At 33.1% G+C, this 17,732-nt stretch overlaps 1 protein-coding gene across 3 annotated transcripts in view; it reads right to left on the minus strand.

The window, feature by feature from the left end:
* The window catches only part of PDS5A (PDS5 cohesin associated factor A), a 141,801-nt gene that overhangs the window by 67,810 nt on the left and 56,259 nt on the right, over positions 1–17,732 (minus strand). For all 3 annotated transcript variants that reach the window (XM_032334124.1, XM_032334125.1, XM_032334126.1), the window contains exons 6-12: positions 13,537–13,663; positions 11,551–11,631; positions 9,635–9,775; positions 6,224–6,339; positions 3,741–3,835; positions 2,713–2,858; positions 604–755 (exon numbers count right to left, since the gene is read on the minus strand). In XM_032334124.1, coding sequence (XP_032190015.1) covers positions 604–755; positions 2,713–2,858; positions 3,741–3,835; positions 6,224–6,339; positions 9,635–9,775; positions 11,551–11,631; positions 13,537–13,663 — 858 coding nt within the window. The remainder of the gene's footprint in view (positions 1–603; positions 756–2,712; positions 2,859–3,740; positions 3,836–6,223; positions 6,340–9,634; positions 9,776–11,550; positions 11,632–13,536; positions 13,664–17,732) is intronic.

The raw sequence follows: 17,732 nt of genomic DNA on the forward strand, positions 1-17,732 counted from the left end.
GAATATTGCTTGTAAAAAAAAGAAATTTTTTAACAAGTATGGGGATGCATGTTAATTTGACATAATGTGGCAATCTCTTCCCAATATACACAAATACAGAATCATGATGTTATATGCCTATAATCGTTATGTGTCAATTGTTCCTCAATTAAAAAAATCATAGCACTGCCTCTATTGATACCTATTGTGTTGCAAAAAAGTAAAAATAGTAACTAGCAGTTATTGAATAGTCTCATATTGACAGGCTTGGGCTAGGGAGCTTTATGTTCGTTTTTTACTTAATCCACATGACCATCTTATATGGAAAGCTTTATTACTTTTTAGATAAAACCAAGATGCACAGAAGTCAGCTGTGTATAAGCACACGTCTAATAAGGTGAAGAATGAAGATCTGGTCTCTGGTCTGACCCCAAAGCCCATACCCACTTCATTAATTATGCTACTTGACAATTTATACCAGTCTTATTTAAACATAGAATGTATAAATATGCAGAAAGTGATTTCCAAATTTAGAAACAATTAAAAAATTAAGAAGTATATTATATGTCAAAAAAATCAAAAGCACTTTTATGGTCAACCATTCTACCAACACGCCAGACTCACTTGTCATCGATGCTATTCTGATAATAAATATGCAAAAGTTTGTCCTTTATCCAGCTGACTTTCTCTGCAGCTTCCTTTCCTGCTTCACCATGAAGACAGTATTTCTTATAAAGCTGAGCCAGACCCATCATAGCTTCTTTTCTTACTCGCCACTAAAAAGTATAAAGTTTACTGAATGAGCAAGATACCAAACTTTAGTATACAAATCTGCAAAAAGTGGCATTTCTTCACTAGGTTTTACAATCAGACTTACATGTACCTAAGCTGGCATAATACTTATTCTCCTAAGAAGCAACAAATTGCTTTACCAATAATTTTGAATATTCCTATTCATAAATCAGACTGTTTAAAAAACTGTCTAATGCAAATACTACTAAATCACCTACCAATTTATTTCTCTCACAGCCAAGCAATCAGTAGTAAATCTTGCACATGATTTCATTAGATTCTTTCTAAAATATATGCCCCAGTTTTAAAACTGATGAAAACGTAAAAGAGAAAGTATGTGATTTACCCTGCAACCAAAAGCCCTATCATCTGTAATGTTTTATCCTAATTACATTCCTTTTGATATTAACTCAGAATAAAAATAAAATTTAGTATCAGGATCCTAAATTACAAAGTTGGAAAGCACCTTAGTGATCATTTTAAGTGAACTTCTTTACTTTATAGATTAAAAGGGCAAATGATTTACCTAGCCACATACTAGTTAGTGGAAGAAGACTCTTTGGGACTTCTAGAGACTGGAACAGTCTGCTAGGAGGAAAGAAAGGTGGCAGGAAGAAGGTTGATAAAAAAAGGAGACTATAAAAACCTACAGTTAAACCATGACAGTGAGATGTAATTAAAAAAACAAAAATAAAAACAAAAACAAAAAACAAACAAACAAAAAAACTAAAAAATATTTATCTCAACAAATCAGAGCATATAATCTTTGGTTTATTTACATTAATATTTCTTTACAATCTTTTGTATAATTTCCTCATTTTTAGGCTATTTAGATGGAATGAAACTTTGTTCCCATATAACATAACATATATGCCTTTGACATATCACACATGAAACCAAATAATGTAAGCAGTGAAATCTAAGAATAAGTCCTGTCCCCAAATTTCAGAAAGGCTATACACAAGGTCATCTAATTTACTGCACCAAAATTGGGGTCCTAAAAAAAAATCCAGTAGATGCTATTATGACCATATCACACAGCCTTAGGAAGATTCATTTATTCAACTCTTTCAGAAACTATAAACAAACATTAGCAGAAGCAGGAGTGACATGTTTCTAAAAGGAAGAAATAATACAAATGGTAATACCTTCAATCAAGTGTGTGTATGGAGGTGGGGGTGGGAGAGTTACTAGCTAACCGACAGGTAGAGCTTCATTTCATTTAAATAAAAGCCAAGAGGAAAAACTTGTTCAAAGTTATAATTAGTGATACAGTTGAACATGTTAAACAGCGCCTACCTGACATACTTGCCTCCTCTACCAAAATAGTTAGAAAGAACCTGAAGAATACCTTTGCTGTATTTTATAACCAAGAAACATAGTTTTACTCTGAAACTACTGCTAAAGGACACTGGTTTTACGAGGACAGCGTGTTTTCAACTATTCCCCAAATAAAACAGCACACTGAAAAGGTAACTTGTGTTCAAGTTGTTAATACGATGCCTGATCAGCCTGCCCTGCATGTCTGTCTCTGGCTTACAGTTGACATTATTCCTTAGCAACAGGTTTTGTTGTTCTTAGTACCAGTCTTCCTTAAAAAATCATGTTTTTAACTGTAACCACAGAGAGGAAATCACATAAAAAAGTATCTGAACATACGACTGTCACTTCAACCCTTAGCATGGTACAGTGATATAGAAATATCACTTTCATATAAAGTATGATATTCTTTTAGCCCAATGAATGATAGATCCAGCTAAGTTTATGCAACGCGGTCACTTCTGAAAATGGTAACTGTAAGAAAAACAACATAGGTGATCACTCACTATTCTATTGAAACTCGTAACTGAAAAGGTAAATTAAAACTTTAGAAATAATTTGTCTTTAGCAAACATTTTAAATATAATAAATTACAAAAGAATAAAATTCCTCAGATTTTACCCGTTTATCCAGTGTTCTTTCTCTTACAAAGCCAAGGAGTTGATCATTTACTAAGGCAAGGTCTCTTTTGGCAGCTGTTATTATAGTAACAATGACATCATGCCGAATAGCCTCTTCGGGATCATGTGACCTAACTTTCAAATACTCTGTAATAAGAGAAAAAAACTAAAGCTAAATGTTAGCTATGATACTTGTCATGTTCAGAATGACAGAAAAGACTAACGCTTTAGGCTTCTATCCATACTGAAACAATGTTTGTAAAAAGTGGCATGAATTAAAATCATTTTTGATGTGGCAATACCCTACATAATCACAAAATAAAATATACCACACTATTTCTTACTGGAGTCACATCTTAATAAATAATGTATTTTACCTCAACTATTGTGGAAAAGTCAAATCACAATGAAATATCTGATTTATATATTCACAACTTAAGTTACAATACAAATTAAAAGAAGTAAAAGAAAAAGAGTAAAAATGCTTATAGCAAGTTTGCTGATGGGTATATTTCTGTATATTACACAATATAAAATACAGAGTAACTAGAATTCTATGACCTCTAAAAAAGATACTTAAATAATTACAATACAAACAAAATAAAAACAAAAAATTATTCTTCTCTTTTGGTAAAATCATTTATTTGCCAATACCAAACAAGCAAGTTCAAATGCTCAATGTTCAAGTTGAACATTCTAGTCTCCTCCAGGAAATAATCACTTTCTGGATTATTATTAGTTATGTTTCTAAATTTAATTATCATATAGGTATAATGATTTGTGCCCAAACCCAATGTCTACCTCCTCTAACTATGATTTCCAAAAAATCCTGAAGGATTACAATATGAAGATTTCAAGAGTAATTTTATTGTATAAATATAAAAAATCACTTATCAGCCCAGGATTTATAAAAAACTGAAGTAGAGGCAGAGTTAAAACCTCTTCAGATACTAAATTTAAGGTCAAAGGTCACATCTAATATATATTTGTGTGATTACTCTCGTATTTATAATAAATCAGCCAGCTTACCTGTGAGATCCTTTGCTAAATCTGGGTGATTCATTAAACAGTGACTGGCAAATTTCACACTTTCTAACCTCACAGGAACGTGAATGTCATTAAATCTACATGGAAAGGGTTGTTGAAGATTAGTTGTAAGGCAAAATAATTATTTTCAAATAAATAATTATTTTCATATCTACATTACATAAGTGCCTATAAACAACAGTTACCAATAAAAAAGTGTGTTACTTTATAATAACAGTATGTTCTGAAGGGAGAATATAAAAAAAATACGTATTTTCACAAAAACATTTTTGAAAACACAATGTCTACCATGCTAAAACAAAAGTATAAACACATCCCCCAACCCAAACTACATACTTTGTGGAGCCCCAAATTTAAGAGCCTAGTTATAACACAAAACAAAAAATAAAAATTTAAAACCTACAAAATCTACTTGATAAAAGTTAAAAGGGGAAAATACTGGACGAAGAGGTAGAAAACAAATCATATGAGAGGCAGATCTAGAACTTCAAAGGTAAGTTCATAAAATATATGTGTCATAACTGCCTTACAACAAAGAAGTTTCATATGCTGGGACAAACTTGTATTAAAGTACTCTTTCAAAGGTTGAGTGTACTGTAAAAATGCAATAAATATGAAACACCACATGTAGATCACAGCCTGTACATAATAAAGGTAAACTTAGCAAATCTCAAATTTAAAATTATGGGCAATTTAAAAACAACGGTTAATTATAAAAATCTTGTTTTTAAAAAGCAAAACTATTTTTAAAGTAATCTCATAAGATAACTAATTAAAGTTATATAATAAATGCCTTTTTAAAAAAAGATTTTTTTAATTTATTTGAGAGATAGAGAAAAAGAGAGAGAGCACAAGCAGGGGAGAGGCAGAAGCAGACTCGCTGCTGAGCAGGGAGCACTCCGCCCCAGGATCCTAGAACTATGACCCAAGCCAAAGGCAGATGCTTAACTGACTGAGCCACCCAGGTGCCCCAATAAATGTCTTAATAAATAAAGCTTACTTTTTTCTTACTTTCCTAAGTAAAGACTAAAATTACAATAATTTTAGGATTTATAAATTTTCTTTTTTTTTAAAACATTTTTTTAAAAAGACTTTATTTATTTATTTATTTGACAGAGACAGAGAACACAAGTAGGCAGAGAAGCAGGCTCCCTGTTGAGCAGAGAGCCCAACGTGGGGCTCGATCCCAGGGCCCTGAGATCATGACCTGAGCCAAACGCAGAGGCCCAACCACTGAGCCACCCAGGCTTTTCTAACTGCCAGAGAAAAATGAAAACATTACCATTTACGATCAACTAAATTACAAAGTATCAAAACACTTATTGCTAAATAATTAAGGGAAATAATACAGTAAAACAGATACACTGGTAATACTTCTTCGTTTTAATGAATTCAATGAATGAATGCTTCATATGTAGAAATATGAAGGAGACTGACTATTAGAAATATCAGTGAATATAAAATTATGAATATAAGAAGTTTCTTACAGTTGATTTAGTTTTTATAAGTTATTGTTTTGCTATAAACATCGAGGCAATCGCAAGGACAGAATCACTCCTCTTTTGTTTATTGACGAGTATAGTTGTTTCATTCCCTCTAAGTTGTCATAAAATCAAGTTTAATTATTCAAAATAGCCAGCACTTACAGACCTTCAAAATGGCCTGTTCTAAGCAAATTAAGATTGTCAGTGTCAGAGATTTCTCAAATATCAAAATATAACTGGCAAATCTAACTTGGGATCATTATAATGAATTTAAGAAAATTTCTAAGCCCACCTTCTGAATTAGCTGAATTAAATAATGATGAATCTTAAATATTCTCCAGAATACTAAGAGTAAAAACAGACTTTTCATAGTCTGAAGCAAGAAACATGTAAATGGAATGCAAGAGGGAATTTGATAAATTTCAAAGATATTTTTTAACCTTATCATCAAGTTCAATAGATCCTAATAATTCTAAGTTCTCGAGAAGGAACATTAAAAATTATCTGAATCAAGAGCAACGTCATTTTCAATTTCAAAATCGTACTATAATACCAAATTAGTTCATAACATACATCATTCAATTAGATAAGCTACAGATCTAAATAATAAACACTAGTAAATGAATACATTATTGGACTGAAAAATGGCATGGGCTGGATCATTATGTCTTCAGTCTCATGATTTAAAAATCTTAAGATGGAACATTCTCAGATATTGCCTACCTATTTATTCTAATGACATTATTGTAGCACAGAAAGATTAAAAAGTGTTATGTGGTAAATAATAAGCATCCTTCATAAAAAATCTGACGTGTAACTTGTTCTCCAAGAAAGAGCAACAGACACTTAAAAAACAAACAAACAAAAAACCCACCACATATCAATTAAAGTTTTGGTACGAGTGGTTTTAAACAAATGGACCATACTGACTGGCCTCCAAAACATACAAGTCAGAATCCATAGAATTATATGTTCTCTTACCGTCCAAGAAAACACTGCCAAAGAGGACGATTCTGTGTTGCCAAATCCGAATCTTTAGAACCAAATAATTTAGCTAAAAGTCGAACAACAGCTAATCGCTCTTCTCCATCATTGCTCTAAGGAAAAAGAGAAAATAAATGAAGCCAAAGTTTATTCATCAGATTACAGAAAACAACATGAATCATTCCTGAGAAGCTACAGTTTCCTATTTCCACTTACAACGATGAGAACTTTAAAATATCATATGCTCTCATTTACTATGTGGAAATTGATGTGATTCCATGTCACATCATCTGGTTCTTTGTTCTTATTTTACACCCCCTCGAACTGCTAATTTATGCTTACTTCACTGTTTATTTGCAATCTACACAGACACTGTAGAAATACTAAGATAATCATTCAATTCTAACATTCCCTAAGAGTCTTGGAAAAAATTCTGTGAAAGGCAAAGCTGCAAATAATTCCCACCCTGGTAAGTTTTCTTTTCTTTCTTTCTTTCTTTTTTTTTAAGTAGGCTCCATACCCACTGTGGAGCCCAATGTGGAGCCTGAATGAGATCAAGAGTGCTTAACAGGCTAAGCCACCCAGGAGGCCCCCATCCTACTAAGTTTTCTTATAAGAAATCTTTCTGCCATTTGAACTCCAACATAAACTCCTACCAATTAAGGTTTTGATATATGAAATTTTAATCAAGGATCCCCTAAGGACACTGGGGTAGCTCAGTCAACCAGGATTCTGCCTTTGGCTCGGGTCATGGTCTCAGGTTCCTGGGATCCAGCCCCATATCAGGCTCCCCGCTCCCCTTCTCTCTCTCTCTGTCCTCCCCCAGCTTTTGCTCTGGCTCCCTCACTCTTGCTCTATCTCAAATAAACACATAAAATCTTAAAAAAAAAAAAAAACAAACCCAAACAAAATCAAAACGGAGATCCCCTAAGTTACTGGAGAATATAACACTGAAGATGTCATGATTCAGGAAAACTCACTTTCATTTTTTTTAAAGATTTTATTTACTTATTTGACAGAGGGAGACAGAGAGAGAAGGAACACAAGCAAGGGGGGGAAGGGTGGGGTAGGGTGGGAGAGGGAGAAGCAGGCTCCCCTGGAACAGGGACCAAGACACGGTGGGAGCCAGACATGGCACTCGATTCAAGAACCCTGGGATCATGACCTGAGCCAAAGGCAGACGCTTAACAGCTGAGCCACCCAGGCACCCCAGGAAAACTCATTTTAATAGAATAACAAGAATATTAAGAAGATCTAAAAGGTCAGCAAAACAGAACATTATAAAAAAATCAAAACTTAGTTTGAAATTTTTTTTTTATAAAGACCTCCAATTTTCTTATCCTGAATCAATATATGCTATGAATTGTTTCAGTTTCACTAGTGATGTCACATCTTACTATAAATTAAGTTATTCTGAAACCATGTGAAATGTGAAACTTTAAAAATCACATATTGACTAGGAAAATAAAGGCAGCAACAAAAAGCAATTGCTAATTTTCTCAACCATTCATATACAATGTGTGTCTACAGTAATACCAGATATCCAATAAAAAAAAACTCATGGAAAAAGCAGGTTAAAAAAATAAAGAACATGGGATATGGTCTTTGTTATGAATAGTTTATCTTTCAGGAAAAGCAGTTTTGTGGGTAAAACAGGCACCCTTATCAAAGAGGTAAAAATGAAAATGGTATCAAGCTTTAATATTTGTAATTAAAAAAACTGTTTTATTTGACAAAATTTTTCTCAAGCAATGTGACCACAATGCAGATCAGGACCTTTTAGTAAATCCAATCAACTAACCAACATGACTTTTTTTTTTTTTTTTGAAGAAAAATCAGTCTACTGCCTAAACGTCAAAAACTAAATTAAGTGGAAGTTTTATCCTACTTGTTTGTGACTACTTCAGTGACTTAGTGATTATTTCAAACGATGTGACATTTTATATTTATATTTTTAACTACTGAAACTGAGCAACAACTTGCCCTCCTACCTTATAAAAATTTAAAATACATTCCTTGAGTGAGGTTGGAATATGATTATAGTGATGGTAAACTGATTTTGGTGCAAAAACCATTTGGTGTCTCTGAGGTGGTGTCTCAGTCCACACACAGAAACCTAGAAATCTAGTTCTTAATTCCATCCCCCATCTATCATGGCCATCTTATTTAAAGACTGAAGAGGTGTGACTTTTCATATTCACACTCTATTGACAGAAAATATTTTAATGTCTTATACCTAGAAATAATTTGGTATGGAAACATCTTTAGGCTGTTAAAATAAACTCAATATTAAAAAGTGACACTAAACCTTGTTCTCCATTTAATATTTTTCAAGTAATAGATTTTCTTAGAAGCTTGGTACAATGTCCTTTTATACTATAAGTGATAAATATTTATAATAAAGACAATATGGACAATTCTTTATTTTTTTGGAGGGGGAGAAGAGGAAGTGGGGAGAGAGAATCTTAAACAGGCTCCATGTCCAGCGCTTTTGAGTGGGGTAGGGTGGTAGAGAGGGTGAGAAGCAGACTCCCCACTAAGTGCATAGCCCAATGGGGCTTTATCTCACAGCCCTGAGATCATAACCTGAGCAGAATGCTTAACACCAAGTGAGTCATGCAGGCGCCCCCAACATGGACAATTCTTAACCATCATGTATACATACTGAAAGAGTCTGAAAACTGGAGTTCTAACAAGTCCGTTTTAACTGTGCAACTAGGCAAAATTATTTCAACTTAAATTTTTCATCTCAAAACTCAAAACTATAATGTTGGTCCTAACTATACCACAGTTTAAGGATCAAATAAGATATTAGATATAAAAAACCTTTCACAAAGTTGAAAATATTGAGCAAATGTAAGCTGTTATCTCACATAGTTCAACTGGAACAGGGGATCAAGTGTCAAAAGTTTTTCGAATTCTTTGAGGAGTTATGAATCCCTTGTTTACTTGGCTATAAAAAATAAGATATGTCCCAAGTCATACAGTAAAAGTTTTGTCCTTGATCTATACTATGGAAGGTTCATGTAGTTATAATCAAGATCCTTTGAGCAGTCAGTTTGAAATGTTTTGATGTTTGAAAATGTTTCTACCTAATAATAAATACTATTTAATAATAATATGTATTACAAGGGATAATACCATTTTTCAAATCTATTATTGTGTCACTCTGTTAATCAGATTTTAACAACTAAGAGAGTTATAATTTTCCCATGTAACTCTATTACACCTAGATGAGACTGTTTTACTGAAATCATTAAAAATGTATACCTTAACTAACTGTAAGAAGATAAACTAAACTCCCATTTTATTCTTTTATAAGAGAAAAACAATATTTATATCTTTTACAGTTACATATAAATTTTTCTCTTAAAGCTTAAAAAACTTAAAACTTATAGTCAGTCCTACCTTTAGTTTGAATTCAAGCTGCGGCATGACAGATAATAACAAATGAGGATCTATTGCAAAAAGTTCCTGAATCAGATCAAATACATGTTCTGACAAATCACTTACTGATGATCTTCCCAGCACCAGGACTTGATTGAAAAACTAAAGGAAATATTAAACAAAAATAAAATATCTATTTCACTTAAAAACTTGGACAGACTTTTTTTAATAAACCTGTCTAAAAAAGATATAATTAGGCATTACATATACAACTGAAGGAGATGAAACATATTTCAGTTACTAATATATGATAGAATAGTCACTAAAACAGAATAAACCTCTAAATATCTAATTATGAATGTAATAGGGAAAAAGAATTCAGTTGTTAGCTTTTTTTCAAATTAAGATGGTATTTCTAGGAATCTTCCATAAAAAAACAACTTTGATAGTTTATGTAATTCACTATAAAAAATTTCATAGATAAATTTCCTTATAATAGAAAAATTTTAAAGTCTCAATCTTTTTGTTACTCAAGTCTGACTAATTTTGCCATGAGTTTAGTAATAAAGAATACTTAAAGGTGGGGGCTGAATTCTTATTTTTTTAAATGCCCAAAGTCAAAAAGATTTTGACTAAGAGTATCAAGAGAAAAAAAGTGATGATACCAAAGCTAACTGATAATTTAAAAGAATGCTAGAAAGAAACAAAGAGAATATCAAAAGCACAAATTAAAAGATGCCTAACGTCCCCTGACAATACACATACACATGTAGGAAAAAAAATATTAAATTTAAAAATGCTAGAGGCAGCTGCACATAACTGATGTAGCCTGTATATTTGGTAGTATCATCAAACAATATATTTCCTTTGAAAACCAACACATGTTAAAAATTCGAAAATATTACACTTACTATGCACACCTTGGAAAAATAAAAAAATAGTTTTAAAAAATACACACATACAAAAATGACCACGCATAGAACACTAATTCTGGAAGGATATACTAAAGTCTATTGTAATGGTTATTTCTGAGAACCGAGATTAGGGTATCCAGAGTTGAAGAGAGACACTTTCCACTATATATTCTTTTGTGAAAAGAAACTTTTCTTTTACCATGTTTAAATATGAGTTTAGTAATATAAATAATACTAATAATTCATACCATTAATATACTCTCACCTGGGTTTTTATATGTGGAAAATAATTCAACAGATAAATGTTATACTGAAGAAAATAGCTATTAAAGGAAAACACTGAAATAATCTAAATGCAAAATAATAAGGAACGGTTAGATAAATTATGGATATATGTCAATTCAAAGAAATATTTATAGTCATTTATATTAAAAAGAGGTAATTTCAAAATAGAGAAAAATCATATAAATACAGACAATTCAAAATTTTACACAGAGTATGTGAAAAAATAGACATGAATGTGAGCAAATGTGCAAACAATGGAATGAACTGCTATATTAGTAAGAATTAAAAATTTTTTGTCATTTATTGATTTTTTTAAGTTAAAAAAACTTCAATAAAGAAGAAAGTATTTTTATTAATATACAACAGCTATTTAAGAAAGAAACAAAAGAGTTCAGAGGAATGACCTAGAAAAATAAAGGTAAAGAAGGAAGGAGAAAGTGAAAGAGATCAGCATACTCAGGAGATAAAAATTTAAATATAAAGGCAGCAAAAGAGGGGTGGGAGTTGTGGACAAGTTTTTATAAGATATACTCTTATGCCATTTAAAAATAATGTCAAAGCTTACACAGTTATATTGGATTTGGTCACATCTGGATATATCAGTTCTTTTATGTATTTGTTTTAAATAGATGAAACCGTTTATAGGCTACACGAGACTATATGTGAAAGGTCTCATTAATTAATACAATGGATTAAGAATTACACAATTATGGAATAAATATAAACAGAAATACATACATTGGCAATGCATGCCTCAATAGTTTGGACTGTCCTTTTCAGTAAGACTTTTGCAAGGTCAAAGGACTGTTTATTTAAGTTCTGAAACACAATAAAAATATGCAAAGTTACAAATGAATTTGTGAGTTTATGAGAAAGAACCATGATAACACTATAATCTTCAAATTGCCAAACTATAAAGCAAAAAATATCACTGAACCCCATTCAAGGTTTTACCTAATATTCTCTAGTCAAGTGGTCTTAAATGCAGAAGTTGCAAACAGCACTGTAAATAAAAACCTAAAATATATTAGACAGCCAAAGTCGAACTCTTTTTTTTGTTTAGTTTTATTAAACTGAAAATGGACCTAAGGCTTTTCAGGTTTGTTAACCAATCTGACCCGCCAATTATACCCCTGTATTCTAAATAAATACACCAACCTCCCACCCTCCCAACCCCCACGTAACCCACCACCCTAAGTACTTCATTGTCTTATCAATGTGTGATCTAAGAAACAGTACACCTGGAAAGTGTTCCAAGAAAAACACTTGGTCAATTAAGATAGTTTTGAAACACGGATTACTGTGTTTGCCCCTCAAGATTACCAGTGCACTATAACAAATTAAAGGGTCTGAGAAAGGCCACAGAAAAGACATATTCAATTTTTAAAAACATATTTGGAAATGGATTTCTTATTTTAAAGAGTACCTATCAGCATCTCTATACTTTGAAGTTTTGGACTAAACAGATTCATTCACCATCATCTTGCATCTCTTCCAAAAAAGAGGCTGGGAAACCCTATACTCTAGGTGAGTAATCAGCAACATTTTTATGCAAAGAGCCAGATGGAAATATTATGCTTTTTGAGTCATACAGTTACTGCTACAACTACACAATTCTGCTATTGAGTATGAAACAGCCACAAACAAAATGAAAATGAATGAGGATGGCTGTATTCAAAAAAAACTATTCATATAAATGGGTAATAAACTAGATTTGTTCTACAAGACATAGCTTCTTGACCCTTGCTCTAAGATTTTATTCCACTGAAAAAGGGTAAGAAATTAGTTCAAAATTAAGGTAACCTTTCTATTTCCTAAAACAGTATATATATTTCCTAATCATAAAAATACTAACTAGAATATAAACACCAAATATGCTATTCCTCCGTTTTTCCCCTCTTATTTTGCCTGACATGTCCCCCCACCATTACTCTTAAAATTTTGGCAAATTAAGGATTCATTTGAATTAATAAAATGCAAATAATATTTGGAAGCAGAAGAAAAACTTCTAATTAATTGCATTAGATAAGTGCATTATTAGATACACTGTTATCTAACATCTGATAATAGGTCACTGAACCATTAGAAGAATATCAAAAATACGGTATAACTGAATCCAGCCCTGTGGTGGAGCTTGTGGAAAGCTAAGTCCTTCAGGTCCTTAGGAAGAAGTAACAGAGAAAAACATTAAAACCAAACAGGGAGAAATATACAGCTATGAATCATCTCTTTCCCCTTAACATTAAACCGTACAGTTCCTGCTTCTGCACAAATCTTTTTCTGAAAATGCCCAAGAAAAATGGATTCTGAGAATTAATACAATTCCTATGTCCCACATCTGTGTTACAAAGAAGGAACTACATTTTCCTTCGCAAAAAATCCTACAACAAACAAACAAACAAAAAACCCAAAACAAAAAACAAACACCTAACCAAGACAGTACTTTCTAATTCCCACATTACAGGTAAGTGAATGTGAAAGATTTTTGTGTTCCTGAAAACAGGAAGCACTTTACTGAATGAAAATCTTCTATAATATATGTTAATCAATAAATCTCCTAAAAACAATAGCTCTAAGACTGATGTGTGTTACACTATTTTATTGGGGCTAGAAAATGAGAGTGGGAATAATTATGTGAAATTGCAAACGGTGGAAAACAATTATGTTTTATATGTGTAGTACTATCTTTAAACATAGCCCTTAATATCTTCATATTATACAGACCTTATGTGCAGGAATGAGGTTAATAAGAATGGAGTCCAATAATTCTTGAGTAACTCCATCACCTTCCATGATGATAGAACTCATCAAGTCTAGCATGTGCATTTGTACCTTCTTATTGTGGCTATTGCTTAAAGGAAAAAAAAAAAATCAGGCTTGAAAATTACACTTCCCAGTTTAAAACAACGATCTCAGATAAAGGAATTGTTACTTGAAGAAAGCATACTAATTAATGGCAAAGAAATTTTGACTGTTCTATTTACGTTCTCGCTCTGCTAACTAGAACAACAGCTTAAGGTATTGTTGTAAAGTAGTTTACAAAATCAAAGACTTTTAAAATGAATTAAGTCATCACACAATTAGGAGTCAAAGAGTGGGTTAAATAACCAAACAAAAACATCAACTTCAAAGAAAGGACATCCTGCTTATATGTCCCCAGATTTTAAAAGGTGATAACATTTAAATTAAGAAAACAAAAAAAAGTACACGATAATGATAACAGACAGTTTTTTATCCTTTTACATATTAATACGCTTTCCAAAATGAAACTATAAACACCAAAAGAACCTTAGCCAATACAAGTAATTTTAGCTATAATATCTTTGTCACTAGAGATTTTAGTTTACCAATACTGAAAATCAAAAGTCTGATATAAATTTTTTAACAGAATTTATGACTAGAAGTTTCTGAAAATGTCATTTAGGTATCTCACAAAGAATTTCAAACAAAATGAGAAGTCAACAAGGTATAAAGCCTAGAATCAGCTTTAGTCCTACTTTCTAGCCATGCCAGTGAAGTATCAACTGTAGGCCTCCTCAATAAATACGTCTCTACCACTGATCCAGTACTTAACCTAAGAAGACTGGCTATAAAACTGCTAAAAACGAGTAGAACATCTAGGCTTCTCTCTGACCACATCTTAACTAAAGACTTGAAATATCCATTTTCACATTTATCAGATATATATGTAGAGATAAATCAAGAGAAATGATACAATTTAGTGATACTACAGATACAGGGATATAGAAAAGTTTAAACCAAGGCAAAATTCTAACATCATTTATGTATCTCTTACTTTTTAACTTTTTTATTATTATTTTTTAAAGATTTTATTTATTTGAGAGAGAGAGATCACAAATAGGCAGAGAGGCAGGCAGAGAGAGAGGGGAAGCAGGCTCTCTGCTGAGCAGAGAGCCCGACGTGGGGCTCGATCCCAGCATGCTGAGACCATGACCTGAGCCGAAGGCAGAGGCCCAACCCACTGAGCCACCCAGGCGCCCCTCTCTTACTTTTTAAAAAATTAACCTGAAATAATGTATAAGAGACCTGTTGAACACTTGATGGTAAAATGAAAGATGAAAATTTCTGAAGCTGGTGGAAAAATTCTCTCATTAGATACAGTTTCCTCCAACTTTTAGAAAGATACCACTATAGCATACCCACTTTCAAATATCCTGTTTACTAAAGGCCAAGATCATGAAGGATCAACTATATAGTGTCAGGGGGAGTGTGTGCAAGGGTGAAAATATAGAAATATTCAGATTGATGCAAAAAAACTGAAGAGAGTATTTTAACTCTCAGACCCAAATATACTTACAGAAAGGAAAGAATTAGAGTGAAGAGAAACAAAACAGCTTAAAATGATTTCCACTGGTTCTAGTCAAGATTCAATAATTGTGTAGGACTTAACCTCCTACCTCAAACTAACTAAAAGACTGAACAAAATACATGAAATGACAGTTTTCAGACACTGCACATCATGCACATGTTGCTGAGAGAGGAAAACATTTTCCAGGCTGCAGTAAGGGAAGGGAAGATACTGACAGAGCTTAGTGGTTTTTCTAAGTCTGGAAAGACTAGAGTTTGCAGGGCAGAATATCAGAGGGGGAGACCTATTCAGAAAGCAGGTCTGTAAAGGTATCCCTGAGTCTTCAAGTGCTTGCTTACTCATCAGTACATGTATGTGAAGAAATGTCTGGAGTCTGGGAAAGGCACCACCTGAAAGGAGCAGAGGGAATAATCCTTGGAATTTACAAAGGTCTTAGAATAGAACATGTTCCAACCAAACTGGAAAATCTCACAATTCACAGGGTATCTTGTAATCAGAATGGTAAACCCACATATCCGAGCTCAACGAGCCCCAGGCACAAGAAAGAGAAAACTCCACCATGGTACATCATAATCAAATTGTTTAAAACCAGTAATGAAGAGAAAATCTTAGAAGTAGGTAGAGAAAAAAGATACATTATGACGGAGGAACAAAGATTAAAAATGACAAAACTTTTCACTAGAAACAATGAAAACCAGAAAATGGAGCAACATCTTTAAAAGTACTAAAAGAGAAAAAACAAACAAACGAAGAAAAAGAAAATAGCCTATCAATGTATAATTTTTACCATGAAAATAACTTTCAAAAATGAAAGTGAAATAAAGACATTTTCAGACATACAAAACCAAAAGAAATCTATCAGCACCAGATCAGAATTATAGAAATATTAAAGAAGTCCTTCAGACTGAAGAAAAACAATACCACATAGAAATCTGCATTGACAGAAAGAAATGAAGAACACCAGACAAATGGTAAATGTGTCAGTAAATACAAAATAATGAGTTCCTCTTTCAAAAGGCAAGTCTTTTAAAATTTATTTGTTTGAGAGAGTTGTCTGAGAGAGAGAGACCAGGACAGCGCGATCAGGGGAAGGGGCAGGAGAGGGAGAGAATCTTTAAGCAGACTCCCTGTTGAGCAGGGAACACATGGCTCAATTCCTGGATCCCAAGATCATGACCTAAGCCAAAATCAGGAGCTGGCCACTCAACCGACTGAGCCACGTTGCGCTCCCAAAAGCCAAGTCTTTTATTTACTCCTAGCTCACTATGAATTAATTAATTAGGTCAACAACAAACTTACATCTTTAGGTTCAGGAAATAAAAATATTAATGGATCAAAGAAAGGTGTGCATATGTACAAGTAACTGTGAGAGGAAAGTACAATGGCAGAGTGGGAAGTGGACTAAGTTGACAGTAAAGGTAAACAAGGGGGCAGAATGATGACAATTTCAAGCGTTTTAGAATTTTGTTGGCAATATTAATTTTAAAAGAAAAAGTTGCAAAAATGTGACAGGATACAAAAAATGGCCACAAATTGTTCTATCTCTATATTCAGATGGCTTTAAAATTCTGTTCCTCCACGAAGATATGGAGTCTATCTAAAAAACCTCTGAATCTGGGTTTGACTACGTACCTTCCTTGGCCAATGAAACATAAGTAAACATGAAGTAAGCAGAGGTTTAAAAAGTGCTTGTGAGGTAAAGCATGCTCTTTCTTGCTATTTTTGAAACCCAGTCAGCATTTGAAGAGGCCTGGGCTAGCCAGCTGGATGATGACAGTGTGAGAGAGAGAGACACATGACCTAGTTGTCCTATTACCTCAGCCAACTGCCAGATGTCCTGTCAACAGACTGCAAATAGAGGAGTGAGCCCAGCCCAGACAAGAAGAACTGCCAAACAGAATTAGGAGTTAAATACAATGGGGTCTATTTTAAGCCAGCAAGTTTGGGGTTGTTTTGTCATGCAGCAAAAGCTAACTAACACAAAAGGTAAAGTTTATACAGTTTATCCTTTTTTTCATGCCTTCATTTAGTTGCCAAAGGAAGCTTTTTCTCATGCAGTCTCTTTATAAGCTTCCATTTCTACACCAGTTCAGTCTAGTTCTTTCCTATATATGCCAGGTTAAATTCTATTCCTACCACTCTAGGGAAACAGAAAGCATGATAGCATAGTATCCATAAAAAAAAATCTACAGAAAACTCTAGAAGTGTGCTATCTAATATGGAAGCCATTAGCCAATAGCCACATGGCCAATGAAAACATGTAGTAGGGACAGAGCCACAAGTTGAAATAATAATGCTTTTGTGGGTGCCTGGGTGGCTCAGTCAGTTAATTGTTGGACTCCTGATTTTAGCTCAGGTCATGATCTCAGGGTCATAAGATTGAACCCCATGTCAGGCTCCAAGCTCAGTGGGGAGTCTGCTTAAGAGTCTCTCTCCCCCTCTGTCCTTCTCCCTGCTCACATATGTTTGCCCATGCTCTCTCTCTTTAAAATAAATAAACCTTAAAAAAAAAATTAATGCTTTTGGATACTGTAGAATAAAGTATATTATTGAAATAAATCTAATTTGTTTCTTTTTAACCTTTCTTAAC

Source organism: Mustela erminea, chromosome 2 (assembly GCF_009829155.1).
Source record: "Mustela erminea isolate mMusErm1 chromosome 2, mMusErm1.Pri, whole genome shotgun sequence".
Classification (NCBI taxonomy): domain Eukaryota; kingdom Metazoa; phylum Chordata; class Mammalia; order Carnivora; family Mustelidae; genus Mustela; species Mustela erminea.